General features: G+C 44.9%; 1 protein-coding gene across 5 annotated transcripts in view; it reads left to right on the top strand.

The window, feature by feature from the left end:
• The first annotated feature begins 1,796 nt into the window (after positions 1-1,796).
• CLEC16A (C-type lectin domain containing 16A) overlaps positions 1,797-27,498 on the top strand; it is a 98,258-nt gene continuing 72,556 nt past the window's right edge. For 2 of the 5 annotated variants that reach the window (XM_079953710.1, XM_079953712.1), the window contains exons 1-8: positions 1,797-2,095; positions 12,728-12,856; positions 14,575-14,708; positions 16,285-16,433; positions 19,232-19,337; positions 22,445-22,568; positions 24,752-24,926; positions 26,793-26,846. In XM_079953710.1, coding sequence (XP_079809836.1) covers positions 2,016-2,095; positions 12,728-12,856; positions 14,575-14,708; positions 16,285-16,433; positions 19,232-19,337; positions 22,445-22,568; positions 24,752-24,926; positions 26,793-26,846 — 951 coding nt within the window. In that variant the 5' untranslated portion in view covers positions 1,797-2,015. The remainder of the gene's footprint in view (positions 2,096-12,727; positions 12,857-14,574; positions 14,709-16,284; positions 16,434-19,231; positions 19,338-22,444; positions 22,569-24,751; positions 24,927-26,792; positions 26,847-27,498) is intronic. The other 3 variants (XM_079953713.1, XR_013833139.1, XM_079953711.1) reach the window with 3 other exon arrangements.

Here is a 27,498-nt window from a genome sequence, read left to right as displayed (position 1 = left end):
TATGTGTCATTTTGCACGCATACCTTCTGCTGTAGAAGGAAGTGAGGGGCAGATGGGGCTTGTCGACCTGGGAAGGCAACCCATCTAGGAGAAGGACAACTCTGATCCTAAACCTCTGCTGTCTTGCGGGACATCTTCAGGAGAAGAAAAGGCTCAGGAGCAAACCCTACACAAATCCGGTGGGGTTCCTAAGACAGTTGGATGACGCCTTTTGCGCCTCCTTCCATCAACGCCTGAGCCAAGCTGGCGCCAAAAGTCTTGCTTTCCTTTCCTGTGGACAGAGAGGGGAGTCTTGTCGTCTGGGCGGCCCAGGCGGCCTCCATGCACACTCTGCCCAGGGCATGTACCCCAGGGAGGCCACTACTAATGCAGCGGTTTGACTTCACCCCCAGGGGCTCACGAGACAGGTGCCAACCCCTCAAGGTGGCATCCCAAATAAAGAATACAGTGGTACCTTGGGTTACATACGCTTCAGGTTACATACGCTTCAGGTTACAGACTCCACTAACCCAGAAATAGTACCTCGGGTTAAGAACTTTGCTTCAGGATGAGAACAGAAATCGTGCAGGGCGGCGCAGCAGAGCAGGAGCCCCATTAGCTAAAGTGGTGCTTCAGGTTAAGAACAGTTTCAGGTTAAGAACAGACCTCCAGAACGAATTAAGTACTTAACCTGAGGTACCACTGTAATTGCAAATAAAATAATAACAAAAACCACCCCGCTAACAATTGATTACGAACCGACATTTATGTCATAGAGTCATGGAGCTGAAAGGGACCCCAGGGTCATCTAGTCCAGGCATAGGCAAACTCGGCCCTCCAGATGTTTTGGGACTACAACTGCCATCAACCCTAGTTAAGAGGAACCAGTGGTCAGGGATGATGGGAATTGTAGTCCCAAAACATCTGGAGGCCGAGTTTGCCTATGCCTGATCTAGTCCTTGCGATGCAGGAATCTTTTGCCCAACGATTTTTTTAAAAATGATATTTATTAAAATTTCAAATAATACACAAATACAAAACAACAGTACAAACAAACACAAACAAAAACAGGTATAGTTTCAATCCCTTATTTTCATGTAACTTACTTCCCCGACCTCCTCATACCTCCCCTTTCTGTATTCCAATTTCTAATTATCTAATCAGCAAATCCTCTCCCTTATTTTCCATTTAATTTTTAACCTTTCTTTTCCTTTTACTTAATCAATACCGCTGAAAACCCCTTAACTTCTGAAAGCCACGTCATTCTAACATTCATTAATTTTGCCATGTTTCCTAAGATAGTCCTTAAATTTCTTCCAATCATCTTCCACCGTCTCTCTTCCCTGGTCCCGGATTCTGCCAGTCATCTCTGCCTCTTTTGCCCAACGATTAAGCGTCTCCCTCCAAATCAAAGCAAAGAAGGGTATTCTTGCATTACCAATTGCGAATCATTCCAAATAAAACCACTGCATTGCTTTCCGAATTAATTCCGAATTATTTCCAAAGAACCGCACCGCTAAGAATTCATTTCCTATGAGGGAAGAACCCTCCTCCGCCCCTCCCTCACCTGCCTTGAAGGCCCCGCCCCTCGCGCACGTCACAAAGACCCGCCCCCTGCCCTGCGCCGGGGACGCAACCTTCCTCGCCCCTCCCACTTCCGGGTTCCCCCCGCCCCCCCCCGCGCGGGGCACGCTGGGACTCGCAGTCCTCTGGCTCGCCTTCTACGTATGCCTTGGCGAGAGTAGCTGCGGGCCGAGGAAAACTACTTTTCCCGGCGTGCCCCGCGCCGCGGCTCCGCTGCCGGGTCTGTGCCGTCGCCTCCGCCGGGGCGGAATGTCCGAGGGTGCGCGCGCGGGCGTGGGGGCGGGGAGGGCGCTGGGACTCCTTCCGCCTGAGAGGAAGAGGAGGAGGAGGAGGAGGATGGCAGCGGCCGAGAAGGAGGATGAGGCGGCGGCGGCAGCAGCCGAGGCCGTGAGGCGGTAGCGAGCGAGAGACAGCGAGCTGAGAGCGAGAGAGAGTGTTTTTCTCCCCTCAGGATGTTCGGGCGGTCGCGCAGCTGGGGAGGCGGCGGGCACGGCAAGGCCTCGCGGAACATCCACTCGCTCGACCACCTCAAGTGAGTGTTCAGGGCGGGAGAAGGCTGTGAGGGACTCATATGCCGGAGGGGGGAGGGGCCTCGAGGCAGGTGGGCTCAGGTGGACGCCCCTCCCCCACTCGCCCCCCAACTGCCTCGGGGGCTCCTCTCACGCCCCCTCCCCAAAAGGTCCTCATCTTGGTAGCCTCCCCCCCCCCCGCTGCGTCTCTGGCACCCTTAAACTACAGTTACCAGGATTCACAGGGAGAAGGCATGCTTAATTAAAGTGGTAGGATAACCCTTTGAATGTGTAGTGCAGATGGGGCACAAACTTGCCCCCTTCCTCAGATGGCTTTGCCCAGGTCTGAACTCAGGGCCGGATTGAGGTTTGATGAGGCCCTAAGCAACTGAAGGTAATGGGGCCCTTTCTATGTCCAGCTGTCTTTGTCAACAACAAATTGCCACTGTTTTTTGTGTTGAATATATGCTATATGGTAGTTTACTGATCTGATAGGTATCTCAAGCCATTTGCACGTTAACATGTATTTTATCAAAGTAATTGTTACAACCAGTCCATGCAGAATGTAGGCACCCTATACATAAAGGTAAAGGGTAAAGGGACCCCTGACCATTAGGTCCAGTCGTGGCCGACTCTGGGGTTGCGGCACTCATCTCGCTTTACTGGCCGAGGGAGCCAGCGTACAGTTATACGAACGTCCCAGAATTCAGGTATCCGGACTGTGTGCAGGGCCGGATTTAGGTTTGATGAGGCCCTAAGCAACTGAAGGTAATGCGGCCCTTTCTATGTCCAGCTGTCCTTTGTCAACAACAAATTGCCACTGTTTTTTGTGTTGAATATATGCTATATGGTAATTTACGGACCTGATAGGTATCTCAAGCCATTTGCACGTTAACATGTATTTTATCAAAGTAATTGTTACAACCAGTCCATGCAGAATGTAGGCACCCTATACATAAAGGTAAAGGGTAAAGGGACCCCTGACCATTAGGTCCAGTCGTGGCCGACTCTGGGGTTGCGGCACTCATCTCGCTTTACTGGCCGAGGGAGCCAGCGTACAGTTATACGAACGTCCCAGAATTCAGGTATCCGGACTGTGTGCAGGGCCGGATTTAGGTTTGATGAGGCCCTAAGCAACTGAAGGTAATGCGGCCCTTTCTATGTCCAGCTGTCCTTTGTCAACAACAAATTGCCACTGTTTTTTGTGTTGAAGATATGCTATATGGTAATTTACGGACCTGATAGGTATCTCAAGCCATTTGCACGTTAACATGTATTTTATCAAAGTAATTGTTACAACCAGTCCATGCAGAATGTAGGCACCCTATACATAAAGGTAAAGGGTAAAGGGACCCCTGACCATTAGGTCCAGTCGTGGCCGACTCTGGGGTTGCGGCACTCATCTCGCTTTACTGGCCGAGGGAGCCAGCGTACAGTTATACGAACGTCCCAGAATTCAGGTATCCGGACTGTGTGCAGGGCCGGATTTAGGTTTGATGAGGCCCTAAGCGACTGAAGGTAATGGGGCCCTTAATATGTCCAGCTGTCCTTTGTCAACAACAAATTGCCGCTGTTTTTTGTGTTGAATATATGCTATATGGTAGTTTACGGACCTAATAGGTATCTCAAGCCATTTGCACATAACAAATAGAAGCCCATGCAATACTGTTGCTGTATGTAGGTTTTATTTTATTTGTTTTTTATCTTATAGTTTGGAAATGTACACCCAGTTTTTCCCCCCTTTAATTTTTTGGGGGGCCCTAAGCTATAGCTTGTTTAGCTTATGCTGTATGTAAATCCAACACTGACTGTGTGCACAAGGAAGGTTCCTGCAATGCGGGGGGTGAGGTGGGCTAGATTGAAATTGAAATACTTTATTGTCACTTGTACAACTTGTATACAGTGAGATTACACAGATTATACAGTAAAATGATCCCCGGAGGGTCCCCTTCCCACTCCAGGATTCTGCAATTCCATGAGCAGCCTTATAAGTGAACCTCGCTGTTTTGTGTTTGCATTTCTGACAGCCAGTTGGCCAGGGAAGGAGATCAGACAAGTGGAGGAGCGTTTTTTCACTTCCCTGCTTTTCTTCTTCTTCTTCTTCGGTTTCCCTGGGTTCCACACACCCTGATCCTTTTGAAGTTAAGGTTGTGTTGGTCGGGAACTTGTTGGAAATTTCCACATAGGAATCAGTTATGCAAACACTCGCCTAAGGAGCAATTCTGTGACAGAGCATTGTTTTCAGACGGCAGGACCTGTGTGCGTTTTTATATATTGGTTTGTTTATTGCATTTCATATTCCATTTCTCCCAATGACCTCAAGGTGGTGTATGTGGTGACTGGCCCCCAAAGTCGCACCCAGTGGGCTTGTATCTATATGTAACATATATTTCCGTATAAATACTTTTTGTGAGAAAGAGAGGCTTTAAGAGAGAGAGAGAGAGAGGACACTTGCAGAAGTAACAAGGGAGAGTAACGTGCAACGCATATGTAGTCACGTTTTATTAGTATTTGTAGCCAGTGACCATTAACAATATCAACACAAATTCTTACATGTAAAAGCACCATTGGTCCAATAAGGCAAAGATAAACCTGTAGAATACCAATAGGATTTAAAGCAGTTATTTGGCTTCTATGGATACAAAATTAGATATAAAAGATTTTAAAAATAGCAGATAATGAATTCATTCAGATAGCATGTACATAAATATGTGTCAGTGCTAGTATATCCTGTATGTGTTTTGTTTAATATAGGTAAATATGTATTGCATTATTCCCACCTTTTTCTCCAAGGAGCTGAAGGTGGAGTACATAGGGTCTTTTCTCCCCTCTTCATTTTATCCTCACAACAACAAGCTTGTGAGGTAGGTTAGGCTGAGGTCTCACCCTTGAGCTTCATGACTGAGTGGGTGAGCTCAAGCTACTACTATCCATGGGTGTAGAAGCGGCCTGCTGAAGGAAAAAGTTGTATTGGGGGCTCCTTTTTTTAGCTTGGGGGAAAGTGAGTAAGGAAGGGCTATATGATGATGGGATGGTGTATAAATCATGCATAGCATGGAGATAGTGGATAGAGAACAGTTTTTCTCGATCTCCAGTCACATTATAATTTGTGGAAATCCAGTGGAGCTGAATGATGGAAGATTCAAGGCAGATAAACAAAGGACTTCTTCACATAGCACATAGTTTAACTATGGAACCCATTTCCACAGGAGGCAGTGGCAGTCACCAACTTGGAACGCTTTGAAAGGGGATTAACCAAATTCATGGAGGACAAGGTGATCAGTCTGCAGGCCCTCAGGGCCCATCCATACCTCAGCTTAATGCACATTGTAGGCCCTCCTTTAATTCCCCCTTGTCCATGAGGCTTTCTCCTAACAATGGCTGTCCCGCGATTTTTCCTCCCAAAATCTGGAGATTCTCTATGCAGTTGATGCAGCTCTTCTATTTGGATTAACAAAACACAGGGCAATCTCCAGATTTAGGGAGCAGAAATCGCGGGACAGCCATTGTTTGAGGAGAAAGCCTCATGGACGGAGTGGGTGGGAATTAAAGGAGGCACGATCTACATTAAGGTATGGACGAGTCCTTACTGTCACTTCCTGGGAAGATAGAGAGAGTGCTGTTGTGTTCAGGTTCTTCCTGCTATCTTCCCGGGGGCATCTGTTTGGCCACTGTGAGAGCAGAGTTCTGAACTAAATGTACTTCTGGCCTGATCCAGCGGGCTCTTCTTGCGCTCTTATGGGTGGATGGACTGACTGGAGTGACATGATTTGTATTAAGTTTATGAGGTGCCTGATTAAAAATCAAATTCTCTTGATGATGTACACAGTAAAGGAGGCCAAATTAAAAGGAAACCATGCAACAGCTCAATAAAACCATAAATCAATAAAACCAACCCAGCAGTAGGCAAGATCCTGCCATAAAGTGCATCATAGCCAGTTGCAAATTAAAACGCCAGCAACCAATTCAGCTAAACACAGCACAGGTTGCCAGTCCAATTGCCAGTACTGTATTCTGCAGAGGCAAAAATAATATGAATGATGTTAAAGGAAAGGTGCCCATCATATCAGTGACCCATATCGTCCAGTGGCCTGTTCTCACAGTGGCCTGTGGGAAACCCACAAGTAGAACCTGAAAAATATTTCAGATCCTTCTCTAAGTAACGTTTTGCTTTCCTCATATTTATTTACCTATTTAATTTATAGAGCTGTCACATAGCAGAAGTACTCTAGGAAGCCAGCGATGTGGTGTTAGAGTAGAACTTGGGAGATCAAGGCTCAGATCTTCACCCAGTCATGACCTGGGTGACCTTGGAGTCAGTCACAGCCTCTTAACCTACCTCACAGGGTCGTTGTAGGGATTAACTGAGGAGGGGGATGAAAGGAAAAGGTGGGATCTAAATGCAATAAATAAGCTCTTCTGATTACCTGCCTTAGGAAGCTGGAAGGCCAGCCAGATGAAGAGGTCAGGCACCAACCTGGCATCCAGAGATCTCCACAGGGTCACAATTGGACCTGCAAAATGTGTCTTAACATGGAGAGGTGCACCACCTCTGATACTGGAGGGATTATATGGCTATCATGACTGATAGCCTTCTCTAATCCTCTTTTAAACCATCTAAGTTGGTATCCATCACCATATCTTGTGGGAGAGAATTCCATAGTTTATATACCATGTGAAGAAGAATTAACTTTTGTCTGCCCTAAATCTTCCAATGTTTAGCTTCACTGAATGTCCCCCATTGGATTCTAGTATGTAACTTTTTTTGAATAAGGAAAGTAGAATACAGTTTACTGTTTTGTGTTGAGAACACAACACATATTGTGTGTGTATATGTGTGTGTGTTTATGCATGTACACATATGTTTGCATGTTTGTATATATGTATATATACACACATACACACATGTGTAGTGGTTAAAGTGTTGGGGAGACTGTGGTTCAAATCCCCATTCAGTCACGAACCTCACTTGGTGACCTTCATCCAGTCACTCTTACTCAGCTTAACCTACCTCGCAGGGTTGTTGCAAGGGGGAAAAAAGGGAGAGAATCTAGCTATATATCCAGTCTTCAGATCCTGGGAGGAAAGCTGGGATAGGAATGTAATGTAATGAACACAATTGTATTGCATCCAGCTAAGTCCTACTCAGAGCAGAGCAGAGAGCAGACCCACTGAAATTAATGGACCTAAGTTGATTAGGCCTGTTAACTTCAATGGGTTGACTCTACCATCCATTTTCACAGCACTTTACAAAGTACGAGAGGGCATCTCACTGACCTAAAAACAGCTACAGGGGAGATGAGTGTTCAGGGATGGAGGTGGAGGCAAGGGTAAATTGAGAAATATTAAGAGTTCTACTTCAGTACCAAACAACAAGCCAGTGCCATGAGAACCTTCCAGTTTAAATTTTGACACAAGGAAGAGGGAGGAGATGGGAAATAGAGACAAGGATGCATGTTTCATTAAATGTAATTATAATGTTGCATGTGAGACAGAGGAGTGTGTATGTGCACACTTCATGATGACCTTGTGCACGTGACAGGCTTGTTCTGATGTTTGTTTCCTTTTATTTGTGGTGGGTGTTGGTGTAATACATACATCTAACAAAACAATGTTAAGTCTCTCGCCTTGCTGGTTGTTTATTTACACACTCTGTGATATGTAGGCAATATGTTGACACTTTGTATGTTCATAGAATCATAGAATCATAGAGTTGGAAGAGACCACAAGGGCCATCGAGTCCAACCCCCTGCCAAGCAGGAAACACCATCAGAGCACTCCTGACATATGGTTGTCAAGCCTTTGCTTAAAGACCTCCAAAGAAGGAGACTCCACCACACTCCTTGGCAGCAAATTCCACTGTCGAACAGCTCTTACTGTCAGGAAGTTCTTCCTAATGTTTAGGTGGGATCTTCTTTCTTGTAGTTTGGATCCATTGCTCCGTGTCCGCTTCTCTGGAGCAGCAGAAAACAACCTTTCTCCCTCCTCTATGTGACATCCTTTTATATATTTGAACATGGCTATCATATCACCCCTTAACCTCCTCTTCTCCAGGCTAAACATGCCCAGCTCCCTTAGCCATTCCTCATAAGGCATCGTTTCCAGGCCTTTGACCATTTTGGTTGCCCTCCTCTGGACACGTTCCAGTTTGTCAGTGTCCTTCTTGAACTGTGGTGCCCAGAACTGGACACAGTACTCCAGGTGAGGTCTGACCAGAGCAGAATACAGTGGCACTATTACTTCCCTTGATCTAGATGCTATACTCCTATTGATGCAGCCCAGAATTGCATTGGCTTTTTTAGCTGCCGTGTCACACTGTTGGCTCATGTCAAGTCTGTGGTCAACCAAGACTCCTAGATCCTTTTCACATGTACTGCTCTCAAGCCAGGTGACACCCATCTTGTATTTGTGCATCTCATTTTTTTTGCCCAAGTGCAATACTTTACATTTCTCCCTGTTAAAATTCATCTTGTTTGTTTTGGCCCAGTTCTCTAATCTGTCAAGGTCGTTTTGAAATGTGATCCTGTCCTCTGGGGTGTTAGCCACCCCTCCCAGTTTGGTGTCATCTGCAAATTTGATCAGGATGCCCTTGAGTCCATCATCCAAGTCGTTGATAAAGATGTTGAATAAGACCGGGCCTAAGACAGAACCCTGTGGCACCCCACTAGTCACTCTTCTCCAGGATGAAGAGGAACCATTGATGAGCACCCTTTGGGTTCGTTCGGTCAGTCAGCCAGTTACAAATCCACTGAGTGGTAGCATAGTCAAGACCGCATTTTACCAGCTTCTTTACAAGAATATCATGGGGCACCTTGTCAAATGCCTTGCTGAAATCAAGGTAGGCTACATCCACTGCGTTCCCTTCATCTACCAGGCTTGTAATTCTGTCAAAAAACGAGATCAGGTTAGTCTGACATGACTTATTTTTCAGAAATCCATGCTGACTATTGGTGATCACAGTATTCCTTTCTAGGTGCTCACAGACTGTTTGCTTAATGATCTGCTCCAGAATCTTCCCTGGTATTGATGTCAGACTGACTGGGCGGTAATTATTTGGGTTCTCTTTTTTCCCCTTTTTGAAAATAGGGACAACATCTCCAGTCTGCCGGGACTTCGCCTGTTCTCCAGGAATTCTCAAAGATGACTGCCAGTGGTTCTGAGATCACATCTGCCAGTTCTTTTAATACTCTTGGATGCAGTTCATCTGGCCCTGGAGACTTGAATACATCTAAACTAGCCAAGTATTCTTGTACTATCTCCTTAGTTATTCTGGGCTGTGTTTCCTCTGCTGAATCATTTGCTCCAAATTCTTCAGGTTGGGCATTGTTTTCTTTATCGGAGAAGACTGAGGCAAAGAAGGCATTGAGGAGTTCAGCCCTTTCTGTGTCCCCTGTTTGCATTTCACCATCTTCTCCTCTGAGTGACCCCACTGTTTCTTTGTTCTTCCTTTTGCTACGAACATACCCATAAAAGCCCTTTTTGTTGCTTTTAACCTCTTATTTGTATTTAAAAGATTCCTTCCCCCCCCTTTAGAATTTAAAAAAACACCCCATAATAGGCAGCTTACAAAATTAGATTAAGTCAAAAATAGCAATATGTCAATCTGGTAAAACCCTACCAGGAATAACAACTGCAAATCAAGGAATGGTGTGTGCAATTATGGGCACACATACATAGATGTGTTCATTCTCCTGGACTGTTTTTATATTGATAGGCGTGTGTGTGTGTGTGTGTGTGTGTGTGTGCATGCACACACAAACTCTCTCTTTCACTCTACATAAATACTTCATATTATTATTATTAATTTATTTCCTGCCCTTCACTTTAAGGTCCCAGGGCAGGTTGCAACTATTAAAACACAATATTAAAAGCAGTTTAAAACAACTTGCAACCACAGAAATAAAGTGGGCCCTAAAAATATGCATCTCGAATGTCAGAAGCCAAGGTAAAGAGGTCTTCTTCAGCATTCCCCAAAAGCTGTATCATTAAGGTGGTAGGCGTACTTCTGTTTGTGTGTACACACACAGAGAGAGTATATTACATATAATAGCCTGTTTTTTTAAAAAAAGCAGCTGACAAAACAGAAGCAACTTGAAATTATTTAGTTGTTTTGGTGCCTACAGAAATAGACTCCCCTCCATGTTCTGGGAGTCAAGGTGGTGTCAGTCATACTACTGAATTCCAAAGCGGAGACAGATGATGAAGTGTTTACTTTTGAGCTCCTGTCTCTTTTGACATGCCAATTTTTGAAACCAATTCCACCTTGATAGGCCTTAGAACCTATCTAAAAGTGGCTTTGCTGAATTGTCATCTACATGAAATCTGTGTGTGGATTTCCAGGTTCGGTCCAATGGGGATAAGGAGATTGGTGCCTTGTGTATGTGGTGTGGTCTGGTGTGCACTCAGGAGGAAAAGATATATCCAGGATTTGACCATCTGTGATCATGAGGGTTCTGTTTTGCATGGGTTGTATGTGGTGTTCAGTATAGAATATTTGTATATGTCTTTGTTTAGGACTGTAGAGTTTAGTCACCTGGCATGGTGAGACTCATACTTGATTGTGAGTGTTGTAGAAGGCTGAAAAGCCACTGAGGGTCCTGTAGGGTGAAAATAAGGAGGGTGAGGCACATGCGGATTGATGATGTGGGTGCAGAGTTTGGGCATGTGAGGCTATGAGCTATTTCTAGGCAAGATTCAGAAAATCAATTCTGACACAAAATTGTGCTGGGCACATTGCTGACTCTTGGCCTCAGTTTTCCTTCTCTGTGAAAAAAGAGTCCCAACCCATATCCCTTTTCTAAGGCCTTAGTGAGGGTGAATGACTTGTCCCGCAATCTTATGAGTCTCCTTTACATGGGCATTGATTCACTGGGGTTTACCACTAAGAAAATATGCCTGGGGATTGCAGCCTCATATTATCTTGATGCAGGAGAAGTTTTTCAGAACATTCCACAAGCATTTTAAATAACTCCTAGTGCAGTTGTTTGTTTAAGGTGCTCCTTGATTCATCAGAGTCGACTGACTGGTTCCCAGATAGCTATGGCTGGCTGCACCAGTGTATTGAAGCAGCCTAAAAAAATAATAATTGAAGTGTTCGTAGACAATGGACAATTGGAAGCACTTCACACAAGAGAGAATAAGCTCCACTGTCTTTGAGATGTAGGGATGGGTACCAACTTTGAAAGCTTTGAAAAGGACTGGACAGATTTGTCATAATAGCTGAGTGGAACTTTCCATGTTCACAGGCAGTATACTTTGCATCTCAGATGCTGAGGACAAACAAAGGGGAAAAGCCATGTCCTGTTTGCGAGCTTCCCAGAAGCATCTGCCTAGCTGCTATAGAAACAGGATACTGGGCCAGGTACACCCTTGGCCTGATCTATCATAACAGTTCTTGTGTTAACTCCTTTACTGTCATAATCTACACACAGTGGTGCCCCGCAAGACGAATGCCTCGCAAGACGGAAAACCCGCTAGACGAAAGGGTTTTCCGTTTTGGAGGCGCTTCGCAAAACGAATTTCCCTATGGGCTTGTTTCACAAGACGAAAATGTCTTGCGAGATCCTGCAGGTTTTTTTCCCTTTTTTCCCCCTTTTCCTAAGCCGCTAAGCCGCTTAACAGCTGATCGCTAAAAGCTGCTAAACCGCTAATAGCGCTAATCCGCTAAACTGTCAGTGGGCTTGCTTCGCAAGACGAAAAAACCGCTATACGAAGAGCCTCACGGAACAGATTAATTTCATCTTGCAAGGCACCACTATACCTATAAGTTTTACTAAGGCTTTGGATAAATCTAATTTATGATTTTGTTCAGTGTCTCAGCAATGGAAGCTTGGAACTTGTGTAAGAAATGTAGTCTGTATCTTTGTAATAAAGTGGATTAGAAGTTCCACAGAAATGAAAAGGGCTAAAAATAGTGTCATGGTTAGTGCTCCAGGAGGTGTGGTTAAATCTGTATAAGTAGAATCATCTGGTGTAGTTCTCTTTGTCATATGAAATATTTGTCATATGAAATACTGGAACTGATTTTCTAACTTAAAAATGTTGCGTAGTCATGTTGCGTAGTCATCCTCCTAAATAACACTTTTTGCCTGGAATAGATTTGCCAAAGCATGGAGTGCAGATTTCTTGAGTCTTTAGGGCACAATCAACAATCTGAATTGTGATTGGAAAACCATACTGTGGTTGGTGTGGTCCATTATATGGGACCTGTTGCTGTGAGAGCAGGCTTTGAAAGCACAATTCTTTGGCAGACAAGTATGTATGGGACAGGCTCCCCCAAAAGTAGAATGTTTGTATCATATTTAGTGTAGTTTAATAGCTGATGTTGTATCAGTTATTGTTAATTTTTATTTGCTGGAAATAGGCTGCTCTTTTCACCTGGAAACCACCTTAAAACAGGATGTGCAATTGTTTTTGCAAAATAGTGTTTCATAAACGGGTGGAGAACCTTCAGCCCTCTGGATGTTGCTGAACTACATCTCCCATCAAGTCCAGCCAGCATGGCCAGATGCAAATTGAAGTCCCAACAGCACAGGGAGTGCCTTTGTTCATTTGCAAGTAAAGTAGCAGAGCCATTTCAAATGGCCGCACTTCAACACGCTTGTTGCAATCAGTGTTTTCATATCTTTTTTTTTGTTTGTTTGCTTGTCTTTCAGGTATATGTATCATGTTCTGACCAAAAATACCACTGTGACTGAACACAACCGCAACCTGTTGGTGGAGACTATTCGATCTATAACTGAGATCCTAATATGGGGAGACCAAAATGACAGTTCAGTGTTTGAGTAAGAGCTTTTAAGTGTTTGCTTTTGAATACAGAATATAACAGTATGAAATATAAGCTGATACGCCACGGATGCAAGGGAAGAAGTAAAATGAGGATGTAAATCCTACCTATGCAAACTCAGAAAGTCAGTGGTGCTAAATCCCAAGTAAGCCCATGTTGGACTGCAACCATCATAGCTTGATTTAAATCAGTGATGTGCAGCCCAATGCTGTGTTTACTTCTACACGGGTGGGGAACCTATGGCCCTTCAGATGTTGATGACCTCCAGCTCTCAGTAGCCCCAGCCAGCATGGCTGCAGGTTCTCAATGTCTGGTTTAAGAAGTCCCATTGTGGTTTAGTGAGCTGCAGGCTGCATTGAGAGCTGCAGCCTCAAATTGATCACAAAATAGGTAGTTTCTCATTGGTACCTCATACATTTTCTAAGCTGTGGTGGACTTATAGTATTGGCCTGGTTCACACGCAGTGTTAAATCATAGTTTAAATTTAAACTGTGATTTACTAGGAATTTTCAGTGTGTTTATGCACACTGCTTAATATTGCCCTATTTGCTCCTCTTCCATTCATGTGCTTGCCACACTGGGAGGAATAAACCAGAGAACTGGCTGATTGTGTTGAACAAACCTTGGCTTCCAACAGTAGTGCATTTGGAGAAAAAACACAATTGCTGGTTCACATGAAACGCTAAGCCTTTTGTTTTACCCCATTGTGGCAAAGGCAGGAGCAAATTGCACTACTGAGCAGCATTCACTAGCATGCTGCTCATTTGTGTTAAACCACAATTTACTTTAAATGATAGTTTAGTGTGGCATGCAAACCAGGCCTTAGTAGGCTCTGCTTCTTTCTGGTGGTTCTGCTCTATGTTTTGCATCTGTTTTTGTGTACTACAGAACTCTTTAGCATTGCCCTAAACTCATCCTTACCACAAAGTAGTAAAACTTTTGCTCCATGCAGATGGTGTACCATTGCCTGTTTTACAGACATCTAAGTGGCTTGACATTTACCAGTCAATTTTACCACATGGCATCTCCTGGAGCCAAAAACCAATTCCCTGTGCTTGTGATGACTCGCTGGCCTCCAGTTTCCAGCCCATAATATAACATAAAGGTAAAGGTAAAGGTACCCCTGCCCGTACGGGCCAGTCTTGACAGACTCTGGGGTTGTGCGCCCATCTCACTTAAGAGGCCAGGGGCCAGCGCTGTCCGGAGACACTTCCGGGTCACGTGGCCAGCGTGACATCGCTGCTCTGGCGAGCCAGAGTCGCACACGGAAACGCCGTTTACCTTCCCTCTGGTAAGCGGTCCCTATTTATCTACTTGCACCCGGAGGTGCTTTCGAACTGCTAGGTTGGCAGGCGCTGGGACCGAGCAGCGGGAGCGCACCCCGCCGCAGGGATTCGAACCGCCGACCTTTCGATCGGCAAGCCCTAGGCGCTGAGGCTTTAACCCACAGCGCCACCTGCGTCCCTCTAATATAACATAGAACCTATTTTTAAATCTTTACTTATTTTTCCCATTTTTAAAAAAAATACGTGGAAAAAAGTTCCTTAACACAATGGCCATGGTTCAACACCCGCAATGGTCCCACAGTCTTAAACAGGACTTGCTCCCTAGTAACTGCAGCCGAAATGTTTTGCAATAATATTTTTAAGGATTGATTGATTTCCTTCATGTAACAAACAGCAAACAAATCAGTAACAAATTTCAATGTTGTTCTAGTTTTTTCTTGGAGAAGAACGTGTTTGTGTTCTTTCTGAACATTCTGCGTCAGAAGTCTGGCCGTTATGTGTGTGTGCAACTCCTGCAGACCTTGAACATCCTTTTCGAGAACATTAGTCATGAAACGTCTCTCTGTAAGTATGCATGCCTCCGTGTTGCCTTTAACAAAATAAGTGTAGTTTTAATTTTGCAGTACTAAACCTTTGCTGCCTGCCTTTCTCAAGTGGGATGGGAGGAGAGGGCTAAGTGTTCATTTTCCCAGGTCAGGAACTGGGAGGTGCTACTTTGCCTAGACAGCATCTTGAGAAGTAGAGACATCACCTTGCCAACAAAGGTCTGTATAGTTAAAGCTATGGTTTTCCCAGTAGTGATGTATGGAAGTGAGAGCTGGACCATAAAGAAGGCTGATCGCCGAAGAATTGATGCTTTTGAATTATGGTGCTGGAGGAGACTCTTGAGAGTCCCATGGACTGCAAGAAGATCAAACCTCTCCATTCTGAAGGAAATCAGCCCTGAGTGCTCACTGGAAGGACAGATTGTGAAGCTGAGGCTCCAGTACTTTGACCACCTCATGAGAAGAGAAGACTCCCTGGAGAAGACCCTGATGTTGGGAAAGATGGAGGGCACAAGGAGAAGGGGGCGACAGAGGACGAGATGGTTGGATAGTGTTTTCGAGGTTACCAGCATGAGTCTGACCAAGCTGCGGGGGGCAGTGGAGGACAGGAGTGCCTGGCGTTCTCTGGTCCATGGGGTCATGAAGAGTCGGACACGACTAAACGACTAAACAACAACAACAACAAAACTTTGCTGTTCTGAAGATTATGAGTTTGCAACTTGCACTGGATGGTTGTTGTCTGTCAGCTGGGCTACAAATTAGAGCCCTATTGGTTGAGATAGGGATGGCAACCAAGGCATGGAGCAATCCATAGCCGTAATCCTATGGAAATGGCTATGGCTCACTTAATAATATTAAATTGCTATCCCTGACAGTTTATTGGGCTACACATTTCACCTCCTTCACCTCCTCCCTACCCATTCTAAATCTGAAAAAGATAACTTGGTTTTCATAGACCTTCTAGGTTCCTGTGGTCCAAATAAATAAATAGACACCTGTCTGTTTAGAGCAGTAAATAGGAAGCCTTCATTCTGAGGAGGTAGGCGGGGAAATGGAATAGAGACACATGGAACTGGGAAGGAGTCATGTGATAGAAGCATTTAAAAGTTGGTGTATGCAACAAAGGCTGGTCCTTACATTGGAGAAAAGTATGCTGTTAGGGAGTTGAGGCATATTCTTTGCTATGTCTTCACTTTAAAAGGGGTCTGCTACTAGGTTGAAGTCTCTAAAACTAGAGGGGGGTGAAGAAACAAGATGGCATCAAAAACTCATGTGCAGACTTTTGAATGTGCTTCTAGCAGATTGATTTTTTTATTGTTCCCATTGTTGCTGTCTGGCTTCTCTTTAATCCAGCCTTTCTGAACTTGGTGCCCTCCAGATGTTTCTGAATTGTAACTTCCATCCACCACAGACCACATGGTTGTATTGACTGGGGCTGAACATCTTGAGGGCACTAGATTGGCAGAGGCTGTTCTAATTGGGTGCTGGAATACTTTTAGGAAACATTGCTTAATAGAACAATTTGTGTGAATCTCTTCATTTTTGTGCAATTTATAACGTTTGTACTGATTATGAATATGTCCCCCCCCCCCCAGACTATTTGCTTTCCAACAACTACGTAAATTCTATCATTGTGCACAAATTTGACTTCTCGGATGAAGAGATTATGGCGTACTACATTTCGTTCCTGAAAACGCTTTCTCTGAAGCTCAACAACCACACGGTTCATTTCTTTTACAATGAGGTAGGCAGAGGAACCCCTTTCAACTTGAAAATAAAAAGTTGCGGCTGCAGTGGATCTATGAAATGTGGGTGGTGAAAATGAGCTTCTTAAATTGGCCCTGCAGCCAAGAAGGCGGCGACTAGGCAGGAGTCAAGAAGCTAAGATCTGTTTAGAAGGGTTTATTTTAAATATCCCTGCAAAATACTCATGAATGCTTTTCACTTTGTGAAAGATGTAAGTGTAGTAGCAACAAAGAGAAATCACCAGCACATTATACCTGAACGATTCTTGGGGAAGGGAGAAATAGGGAGCAATATATGAAAATATTTATATGGCAATACAAAATAGAACATGAGTATGCGACTTAGCTATACTTCACTCGGAAAAGCATATGCAGATTTAAATTAACTGCAGCTTAGCTAGGCAAGGGTCAGTCTAACCTAGGGCTGGGAATCTTTGGCCCCCCAGATGTTTCTGGGTTCCAACTCGTATTATCTCTGGCCATTGGCGTTGCTGGTTGGGCCTGATGGAATTTGAAATCCAATAACTTTTGGACGGCCACAGGTTTCCCCAGTCCTGATCTAGCCCTGTGCTGTTGATGGTCTTTAAACCCAGTACTACTGCCCAACAGACTGTGGACATTAGGAGCTATCTCCTTGGACTCACGCAAAGATCTGTCCCACGAGACACTTCTGCGACAGTGTTGCCATGGAATGAATTTCCCCCCTGCTTTTCTTTGTCCTTTATCTGCTTCTTGCCAGGAGAGGGCACCAGAGCTTAAGCAGTCTGACTTGGCATGAGATTAAATGTCTCCATCTTAACATAGTTATTTGTTTGTTTTTCTGTGAAAGAGGCAACATGTTGATCATTAGCTACAGCTGCTTTCACTCAGCAAATATAACATTGCAAGCCTGTCTTTATTGCAGGCATGGGGAATCTTCTCTGGCCAGTGGGCTATATATTATTGCCCTGTCCCTTTTTGGACCAAACTTACATGGGTGAGAAGTGCTTCCCACCTGTCAAGTCACCTGATCATCTTACACATCAGGTGGCACTGTGCTTTGAAGCCCAAATGGTTGGGACTGTACATGAGTTTTGCTGAGGGACTAGAGAGGAAGAGTTGTATTTTTTGTATGATAAAAAGAATTGATTTTTCACTTTCAGGTTTTTTTTAAAAAAGCTCCTCGATGTCTTGCACTGCTGAGTGTTGCTATTACCATTTATTGTTCATCATGTTGCTGTTATCATTTATTGTTCATCAGTTGCACCTTATTTTATTATGTTAGCTACCGTATTTAAGACGCCCCCTTGTATAAGACCAGTGGTGTAGTGTGGAGGGTGCAGGGGGGGCCGGCCGCACCGGGCGCAACATCTGGGGGGGGGGTGCTCGCCGCCTCCAGAGTCGCCGAAGAGCCCCGGGCGCAGGCTGTAGCAGAGCCCCATGTCTCGCGGAACCGACGAGCTGTGTGCGCGTCCGGGCTGAAGGCGTCCGGCAGGCAGCAGCTCTCAGCGCTCGCCACGGTCCCCGCGCGTCAGGGCCGCGGAGGGCGCGCCAGGCAGCCCCTCCTCACAGCCCTGCCGCTGCTGCTGCAGCTGCTGGGCCATGTTGCATTTTCCTTGCCTCTCTGCCCTCCTCCTCCGGGCAAGCGGCGTCGTTTGGGCGGCAGCGCCAGCGGCAACTTGCCTCAGATCACCTGACACGGACCCGCCGCCGTGGCTACCTTACCGTAAATACCCCAGCCCAGGCAGCAGCAAGAAGAAGCTGGCAGCGGCGGCAGGTTAGGGGTTAGGGGCGCAAATTACTTGCCTTGCCCCGGGTTAGGGGGCGCAAATTACTTGCCTTGCCCCGGGTGCTGACAACCCATGCTACGCCACTGTATAAGACACCCCCTATTTTTGGGGCCGCAAAATTTAGAAAATAGGGGGATTGAGCTTTTGGGGAGGACCTGCAGCAGCCCGCCAGGGCAGGGCACGTGGCCGCTGTAGCCGGAGCATGGCCGCGGAGGGGCTGCGCTGGCTTCCCATGGCTGGCAGCCCAACCAGCCAGTGGATCCTGGCGAAGGGAGGCGGCTGATCAGGCCTGGAGAGAGGGAGCACAAAACAGCAAGGTACCCTCCTCCTTAAAGGGACAGCTCCCTGCCTGTCCTGGTCAGGACAAAGGACCCTGCTTACAGCCACTGTACCATTCAGGCTTGTGCCTTCCTCCCAGACTTTCGCCTCTCCGCAGGGAGCGCTTGCAAATCGCCGGGGGTCTCTGTCGGGGGACACGGGGAACCAGTCAATCAATCTCTCCCCACCACAACCTTTTGGTTCCGCTTGCTTCGCAGAAACCACTATCAGCTTCCTGATTGCCGCCAGCGTGATTAATGGCGGCGATCAGGCAGCTGCAGCACAAGTGACTGTGTGCTACGTTCTGGCGGGTGAGTGATTTTCGGGATCCCCCCCCCCCAATCAAGCGGCCAATGCCGAAAATCACTCACCCGCCAGAACGAAGCGTGAGCCTGATTTTTTAAGCAGCAAATGGCCACTTGATTGTTGGGGAGGAGATGCCCCCCTCAGCACTACCTGTGTATAAGACGAGCCTAAATTTTGAACCTCATTTTTGAGTCAAAAAAGCTCGTCTTATACACGGAAAAATACGGTAATCTGGAAATTATCATTATTTATGACCTGCTCTTTGCCCTAAGATCCCAGGGCAGGTTGCAACATCGAAACACAATGTTGAAAAGAGTTTAAAACAATTTACATTTGTATTGAGGGGCAGGATACAAATGCCTAAAACAAATTAATTCCTCGGATTTAACTGTCTTCTCTTTCAGCACACAAATGATTTTGCCCTGTACACTGAAGCCATTAAATTCTTCAACCACCCAGAAAGCATGGTCAGGATTGCTGTTAGAACGATAACTTTAAACGTCTACAAAGGTAGGTTTTCCTAAACCTGTAGCCTTAGAACAGCTAGTACTTGGGTGACAGTTTTTTTTGTAAATAGTGAGGCTTGAATGCAAAGGTGAAAATAAGACAACTGTTTGACAGGTTTACTAAACGAGAGAGAGAGAGAGAGAGCGCAAAGCTATGAGTGTTGCCACTTTTAAAGCTTTCATCTCTAAAAGAAGAGTTCTCCAGAATAGTGTCTCAACAGTGAAAAATATTTAAAGGGTTCTATAGAAGTTGTGCCTGTAAGAGAAATACACTGTAAGCGCCACCAGAGGTCATTCTTTGCAAGATCATGCATGCATGATACATGCTGAAGAATGTGCAAATCGTTGTGCAAATGGGGAACGTTAAGTTGCATGATCAAAATCTCTTTCTTTGAATGTTGCGTGTCTCTCTTCCTTTGTTCATCAGTGAAGAAAATGTCAGTGTGCTGTAGAATAGAATTGAGCAAAATATTTCCTGTCTCGGGAAATATGAGCTATGTTTATCCTTGCAAAGTCATAAAAGATGCTTGAATCTGAGAGGGACCCATGAATTAGGAATTCATTTTGAATGCGCTAACTTGCCTATTGAGGTCCCACAACCAAGTTCCAAAGAATCAAGCCAAAGGGCAGGGGGAGTACTTAGGGCTGCCCCCCAAGCTACTTCCTCTCACCTTTGGATACCAATAATAAAATAAAATGCTAACATGCTGAAGGATACATTTAAGACCCTGAATGTCCGAAATACCTCAGTAGATCCTGGGTTTGTTTTTTTCTTTGACGCTGTTGCATCAGCAATACAGAGCGATTTTACTGACATCTAAGTCTGCAAATTGATGCATCTCTGCAGCTCCTGCATAAAGATTTGAACAATGTGAAATAACTTCCAAGCCCCTCTGGAGATTTCAATCCTGCATCTCTTCTGGTCTTGCACCTGCATTTCTCTAGGTCTTCCCTTACCCCACCTTTCGGGAAACTCTTCAAGAATTAAGCTGGCTATTTTTAGTTTGAGCTCTAGCAGTTAACATCACTAGAAATTCCTTCTTAGAAGTGGTGCAGTTGCCCCATATGCACTATATATGTAAACAGCACATGTTCCCAAGTTCACGAGAAGATATTTGAGGAAGGAAAAAAGAACAGCTGATGTGTAGTAAAAGGCAGGTTTTGTAATTGGGAGAACGTTTTATCCACCGGTTTGAGTGAAACAGCATAGCGGGATCAAGTTAGAGCTATAAAGACACGGGCAGGCTTTGCATTACATGTCCTAAATACTGTAGAGCAGAGGATCAGGGACGCGGGTGGTGCTGTGGTCTAAACCACTGAGTCTCTTGGGCTTGTCGTCTGTGGAACAGTTCCAGACGGGAGCTGCTGCTAATCCCCTTGCAGCTGAAACTGCAAATGATTCGGTGGCATGTTTAAGAGCCTTAAACTTGGCCCTCCCAAGCATCTCAGTCTGGCCCTTTGGACTCCCTCCAGCCATAGCCTCCTCTCTCCTCACCAGCCTCACTTTGCAACCTCCTTGAGTGCTTTTGTTCAGCTGGATTGTGTCCTTGAACTCCATTAATGCCTTTTGCTTACCTGGATGGAGGATAGAGAGGGTGTTGGCGTAGAAACTAGCTTACTGTACAAAGTTAAAATTTACATCTGTTGCTCTGCACACTCCAGCCTTTGGCGTGTGGCCCCTGGAAGGTTGCCTAGAAGGGAATGCGGCCCCTGGGCTACAGTAAAAGTTTCCCCACCCCTTCTTTAAAGGCTCATGCCTTCCACTGTGGCACACACTTTTGTGAACTAGAGCCTGTATTGGAAGATAATAATAATAATAATAATAATAATAATAATAATAATAATAATAATAATAATAATTATTATTTTTTATTTATACCCCGCCCTTCCCGGTTCAAAAACCAGGCTCAGGGCGACCAACAACAAATTTAAAACACTTTAAAACACTTAATTATAAAAAGAGCATAAGATACAGTATAAAAACACGAATAACAATAAAATTCAAAAATCAGTTAGATAATCCGCAGGGCTAGCTGGCTGAATTGGTCCTACTTGGGTTACTTGCACAGGACCCCTGAACGTGGAGGCAGATGGAGGAAATAGACCGTTACAGATTCATGCTTTGCAGGGGGTTGGAATAGATGATTCTCAGGGTCCCGTCCAACTCTACAGTTTTATGATTCTATGATCTTCCCTTCCAGTGCTCTTCTGTAGCTGAACCCTGTGTCTGTTCCAGGGTGTGCTGCAAAGCAGCGGCCGCAATCCCTTTGACTTGGCTAGTGCCCTCAGCCAGCCAGCCAGTCCACCCCCCCCTCCCAGCAGCACAAAGGGTAAACAGTGTCAGAGACCCCACAGCAGATACATCCATGTGGAAAAGAGTTCTCTGAAGGGAGGAAGTTTCTGACAACCGCTGTCCCTGAGTTGAGTTTGGAGGCTGCCATTCCATGTCACTTGGGAGGCGGGGAGTGGGCTCAAGGTGGTAGCATGCACACAGCATGGTTTTCTACTGCTATCTCCACCTAACCTCTCTCTTCTAGCCTAGATGCTTTGTGCTTTAGCTACTGAGCCCTTTGGAGGATGTCTCGCCATCCCAATTCCTAACCCTGTTAACCATTGTCTGTTTTTTCCCTCCCTTTCTTCACTGATGATCCTGTGTTCCTTAATGCAGTGTCATGTAAGTCTGCTAATCACTTTGACTTTCAGCCTTATTGCTTTTATTCTTGCACTTTTGTCCAGTTCTCTAGAAAGTGAGAAATGACTGGTTTCACCTGCCTGTTTTCAGAACGATGCAGGAATAACTTAAATGTCACCTTAATGGACTTGTTTAACCTCACGAGGGACGGAAAATATGATGAACTGTGATAGATAACTTAGGCATGAAATAAATCTGGTTTGGGCTTCTGCTACTGAAAGCCAGCCTATTTATTGAAAGGGATTCGTGGGTTGTATCCAATACTAGTCATATTCAGAGTAGACCCGTTAAATTAGTGGACATGACTGACTTAGGTCCATTAATTTCAGTGTATCTGCTCTGAGTAGAATTTATTTGCTTTGCATTTTACTTCTTTTTCGAAATGGATCTTTTAAAAGATTTCTCCCCTCCCTCTTAAGTGGACAACCAGCCTATGCTGCACTACATCCGAGACAAAACTGCTGTCCCTTACTTCTCCAATCTCGTCTGGTTTATTGGGAGCCACGTGATTGAACTGGATAACTGTGTGCAAACGGATGAAGAGTAAGCCCTGTTTTCTAACTCTCGTTGTGAGGAGGGATGTCGCCCGATCTGAGGAAGCTTAGTCCGTTGTATTAAATCTGCATACATTGGCATCTGCATTAAAAAAAAAACCAAAATCCCAGGAGGAAAGGGGAGAAGGGAGCTTGGTGCTAGCAGCAGTTCCATTGTGGCAAATGGGGCACTGCCCCACCAGCCCCCATCTCTGTTCCTCCAAGCCCACCTTTCCAGTTAACTGCAAGTATGTATTTTTGGGGGGAGGTGGGGGTAATGTATACAATCTTTTTGCTCTGTTCACCCCCAAGTAGGTACTTTTTCTTTTCATTCTGCCTTTTTGTGTCTTATTTTACCCTATGCACTTGTAATTATGTACTTTTCAGTCTTTCAATAAGGAACAATAATTAAAAGCCTACCTTCCTGATTATAACCAGCCCAGGTGGTGGGAACTGCCTTCCTCCTTCTTTGTCTCAGTTTTGTTCTTGTAGAACAGGGAGGAGGATAGGGACATTTTTATTAATCATTATCACTATTATTTATCACACTTATTAGTTCCTTTTTACATTTATATTTCAGCTTAAGGGCTTTGAACGGCTTCTGTTTTGTTTCAAATTTAGCGGGGTCCTTTTCCCCCCTCCTCCCCCTTCTGTCCAAACAGATAGAATTTCCCTTAATGTTCTAGCAATACACTAGCTAGCACCCTCTGACACTGACTCAGAATTATATATTCCTGCTGGAAATTCCTCTTCCCAGCAGCTGTTGGCCCTCTGCATGGTTACTAGAGGCTCTGTGCCCTTGCCCTTTTGCCATGGGGCAAGTAACTGCTGCAGAGAAGCTCTGCTTACGAGGAAAGGGATGTCACTCAATGGTAGAAGCGTACTATTTGCATGCAGAAGGTCCCATGTTCAATTCCTGGCACTTCCAGGCACAGCTGGGGAAGACTTTGGGCTGAATCACTGGAAAGCCACTGGCAATCAGTGTAAACAGGACTGAGCTGTGTGGGCCAAGACGCAAGATTTGCATTAAGAGAGCTCCTGATGTTCCTATGCTCCCACCAGCTGCAATTATAGATGGGGTCACTACAGTCACCTTGATTCTGTTGCCGCTAGGCGCATCTCAAATATTTGAAAGCATTCAGTCAAGCTGACAGAGATCTTTTTTGGACTTGTCCAAGCCAGCCATCTCTTGTTCTCCCATTAAAATTCTTATGGAATGCGTTATAAAAAGCACAGCCAGCAGCATACTTACTAATTGTGAAATAAGTCGTGTGGGACCCTGTCATCTTATTTTTATTTTGTTGGACTGGATGAGCCTCTGGGTTCTTTCCAACCCGGTGATTCTATGATTCTAAGTAAGGGGCAGTTCTGGCATGTCACAGGCATGGCAAGTGAGCAAGAATCGACTTTCCACTTAATGGACAGTTTAGGGGAAGAGCTCAACTTTTGCTGAGCAAAAATATACTTCTGAATAAGCTGTAGGGATGAGCACTGATAGGTTTTTATGAGGAAAGAATGGGGGTGGCTCCAAGGGAGCACTTTTAATTCTGCTGATTGTGGAGGAACAGTTTCTCCCCAGCGCTAAAAAATCTTCATATGGAAAACTTTGCAGTAGAGTTGGGGGTTGTAAAGGTGAGAAGAAGCAGCAGAATTCTTCCTTGACATCAGGCAGGCCCTTTCACTGTGTTCTTTTTGATGCCTGCTAAAAACATTTTTGTTTAGGCAAGTCTATATGGACATGTAGAAGCCGGAATTAAAACACCTATCTTTTTAGCTGATAATTGATAATAATAATAAATTTTTATTTATACCCCGCCCACCCCAGCCAAGACCGGGCTCTGGGCGGCTAACAACCAATAATAAAAACAAGTTGATTAAAATACAATTTTAAAAGATTAAAATACAACATTAAAACATTAGGATGCAGCCTCTTCACAGGAGGAGAAAGGAAAAAGAAAGAGGAGGAGGGAATCAAACTGATTCTAAGCCAAAGGCCAGATGGAACAACTCTGTCTTACAGGCCCTGCGGAAAGAAATCAGATCCCGCAGGGCCCTGGTCTCATGATCCTAATTAGCTTTTGACTGTTTTTAAATACCTGCTTTTAGCAGCCTTTGATTGATAATTCTAATGTTCTGTTTTTATTTTGCAAACTGCTTAGAGGTTTTTATTACAATCAGCTCTCTCTTTTGCAGGCACAGAAATAGGGGGAAGCTTAGTGACCTGGTAGCCGAGCACCTCGACCATCTTCATTACTTAAACGATATCCTTATCATTAACTGCGAATTCTTAAATGAGGTGCTCACAGACCACCTGCTGAATAGCCTTTTCCTGCCTCTCTATGTGTATTCATTAGTAAATCAAGATAAGGTAAGGCATTAACCATCTTTTAACAACTGAGGGGTGTCAAAAGGACAAAAATTGTTGAAAGTAGTGTTATAGGGACTTAATTGTCAGTTGCACCTTTAAGGTTGCCTGAAATAATTCTGTTGAAAGAGCATTTCTCTTAGCTCTAAAGGTATAACTGAAACCTTCTACTTCTTCTTTGCTAAACCTCGCACAGTTAGCCTTGTGTAACTGTTCCGGAGAAAGAGCTGCTGGTTCATATCTGTTACATCACCTCATTGTTTACAAGAAACCTGTTTGAACCCTTTTGCTTTTAGAGGAAAATAAAGGAGAAATGGATTCTTGGAATAATGATTAGGAGCCATCTGCAATTTTCCCTGTGCAGAAGTTGCGACAGAATTAGTGATAGGACATGATTGCTCTTTTACCAAGAAACACTGATGTTTTTTCAGCAACACACACTGATGAGGATGTTGTTGTTTTGTGGGCAAATACCTGGGAAGCCTCTGCTAGGAAGGTGATGCTGGCTGTTTCTTATAAAACCACTGTGTCTTCGTTGTTGTTATTTTCGTGCTTCTTGTGAGCCTCTGGCTTTTAATTCCCCAGAGGGGCAACTGTATATCTAACATAGACTTCATAGCATGCACCCAGCATTTATGGATGCTTTGATGTTGGGGCAGGCGACCTGTTGCCCCAGGTGCTTTTGGACTTCCAGCGGCCAGTACAGTGGTACCTTGGGTTACAGACGCTTCAGGTTACAGACTCCGCTAACCCAGAAATAGTACCTCGGGTTAAGAACTTTGCTTCAGGATTAGAACAGAAATCGTGCTCCGGCGGCGCGGTGGCAGCAGGAGGCCCCATTAGCTAAAGTGGTGCTTCAGGTTAAGAACAGTTTCAGGTTAAGAACGGACCTCCAGAACAAATTAAGTACTTAACCCGAGGTATCACCATATGGGCAATGGTCAGGGTTGATGAGAGCTGCAATCCAATGCCATCAAGAGGTGAAAGGCCGTAGCTTAGCGACAGAGGATCTGTTTTGTATGCAGAAGGTCCCAAGTTCATTCCCCGGCATCTCAAGGAAGGACTGAGCTGGGACCCTGCCTGAGAAACCTTGGAGAGCTGTGCCAGTCAGTGCAGACAATACTGAGCTAGATTGGTTTGACTTACTGTAAGGCAACTTTTCCTGTCTTTCTCTAGTGGAGGTTCCACAGCCCTCATCTAAGGGGATCAAGATTCTCTCCTCACTTTTTCCCACTAGGCTGAGTGCTCTGCTTCATTGTCACCCGAGGAGCTTCACTATTTGAGCCCAAGTCTGCCCAATCTTAGTCCGAGGCTCTAGCCTTCAATACTAGAAGCAGAATGCTGGACTCAGTAAATGGTGGTTTTGATCCATCAGGGCAAGCCTGAATTTTTAAAGGGCAAGATGGAACGTCCATGTTCAGGTGCAGTCTAGCTTTGGATAAAAGATGCTGGGAGCAGACAGCATTGTGGGAGGGGGTGAGCTCTGGGCTTCCTGGTGAGCTCTGGTTAGCCACTGGTGGCAATAAGGTAGTTCTTCATTCTGCATGCGATCTGGCAGGCTGTGCTCCCAAAGGACCAAATGTGGGCTTGCACACTCGTGCTGTGCTTCCCACTAAATAGTCTGAAGCAGCCAGCTATGTGCTGAACTCAGCCTAACTAGAGAAACACTTGGTCACAATCTTTCAGATGAACCGAGACAAATCTGGGAGTTATAGTCCAAAACACCTGGGAGTTGTAGTCCAAAGCTTTTCCAAAGCAGCTTGGAGATTTTGCAGATTTTTAAAAAAGTGTTTCATTCTGCATTGTAAACTGATACTAGCTGTTAATTGAACACACTCACCACTTTTCTCTTCACTCTTTGCTCCTTAGGGTGGAGAACGTCCGAAAATCAGCCTCCAGGTTTCTCTGTATCTGTTATCACAAGTATGTCTTTAAGTATCCATAGTTGGTCTTTGGGGTATTGCTGAGAATTGCAGTAATTTTGCATGTGACTCAGTGTAGCACCGATAATACGTATGACAACTATGTAGTTGGTCATCCCTTGGACATTTACCATTGTTATCTCGTGGATGAAAAAGGGTGAGCAGATAGATAGACAGGGAGATCTAGACTTGGGGACAGTTTACAGGCAGGGGAAGAGCAGTTATGGCAAGGCTGGGTTTACTTGGGAAAGGCTTTGCCAAGGAGCCAACATGCAAACAGAACATTGTGGAACAGCCCGAAAAGGACTGCACCACTACAGACTGCAGGGGAGGCTTCTCTAGTGGACAAACAAGAAAGATTTCTTTCAATTACATGCTGAAAGCTGATTTCATATCTTAATGATAATAGCAATGTTCAAATGACTCCTATGCATTTAGCTTTTAAGTAAGAATATCACATGACCTTAAGGGCATTCCCCTGAAACTTATAAATAAAACATATATTTTAAATAATTTCACCACCACCCCAGTATCATAGAATCATAAAATTGTAGAGTTGGAAGGTACCCAAGCATCTTCTAGTCCAACCCCCTGCAGTGTAGGCAGCAACAAAAACAAAAACAATTTTCCCCCAGGGAATATGAATGAAGCAA

This window comes from Podarcis cretensis (genome assembly GCF_951804945.1).
Source record: "Podarcis cretensis genome assembly, chromosome: 14".
NCBI classification, from domain to species: Eukaryota; Metazoa; Chordata; class Lepidosauria; order Squamata; family Lacertidae; genus Podarcis; species Podarcis cretensis.
Note: the sequence above shows the minus strand (reverse complement) of the source record. Positions and strands in the feature narration are given on the sequence as shown.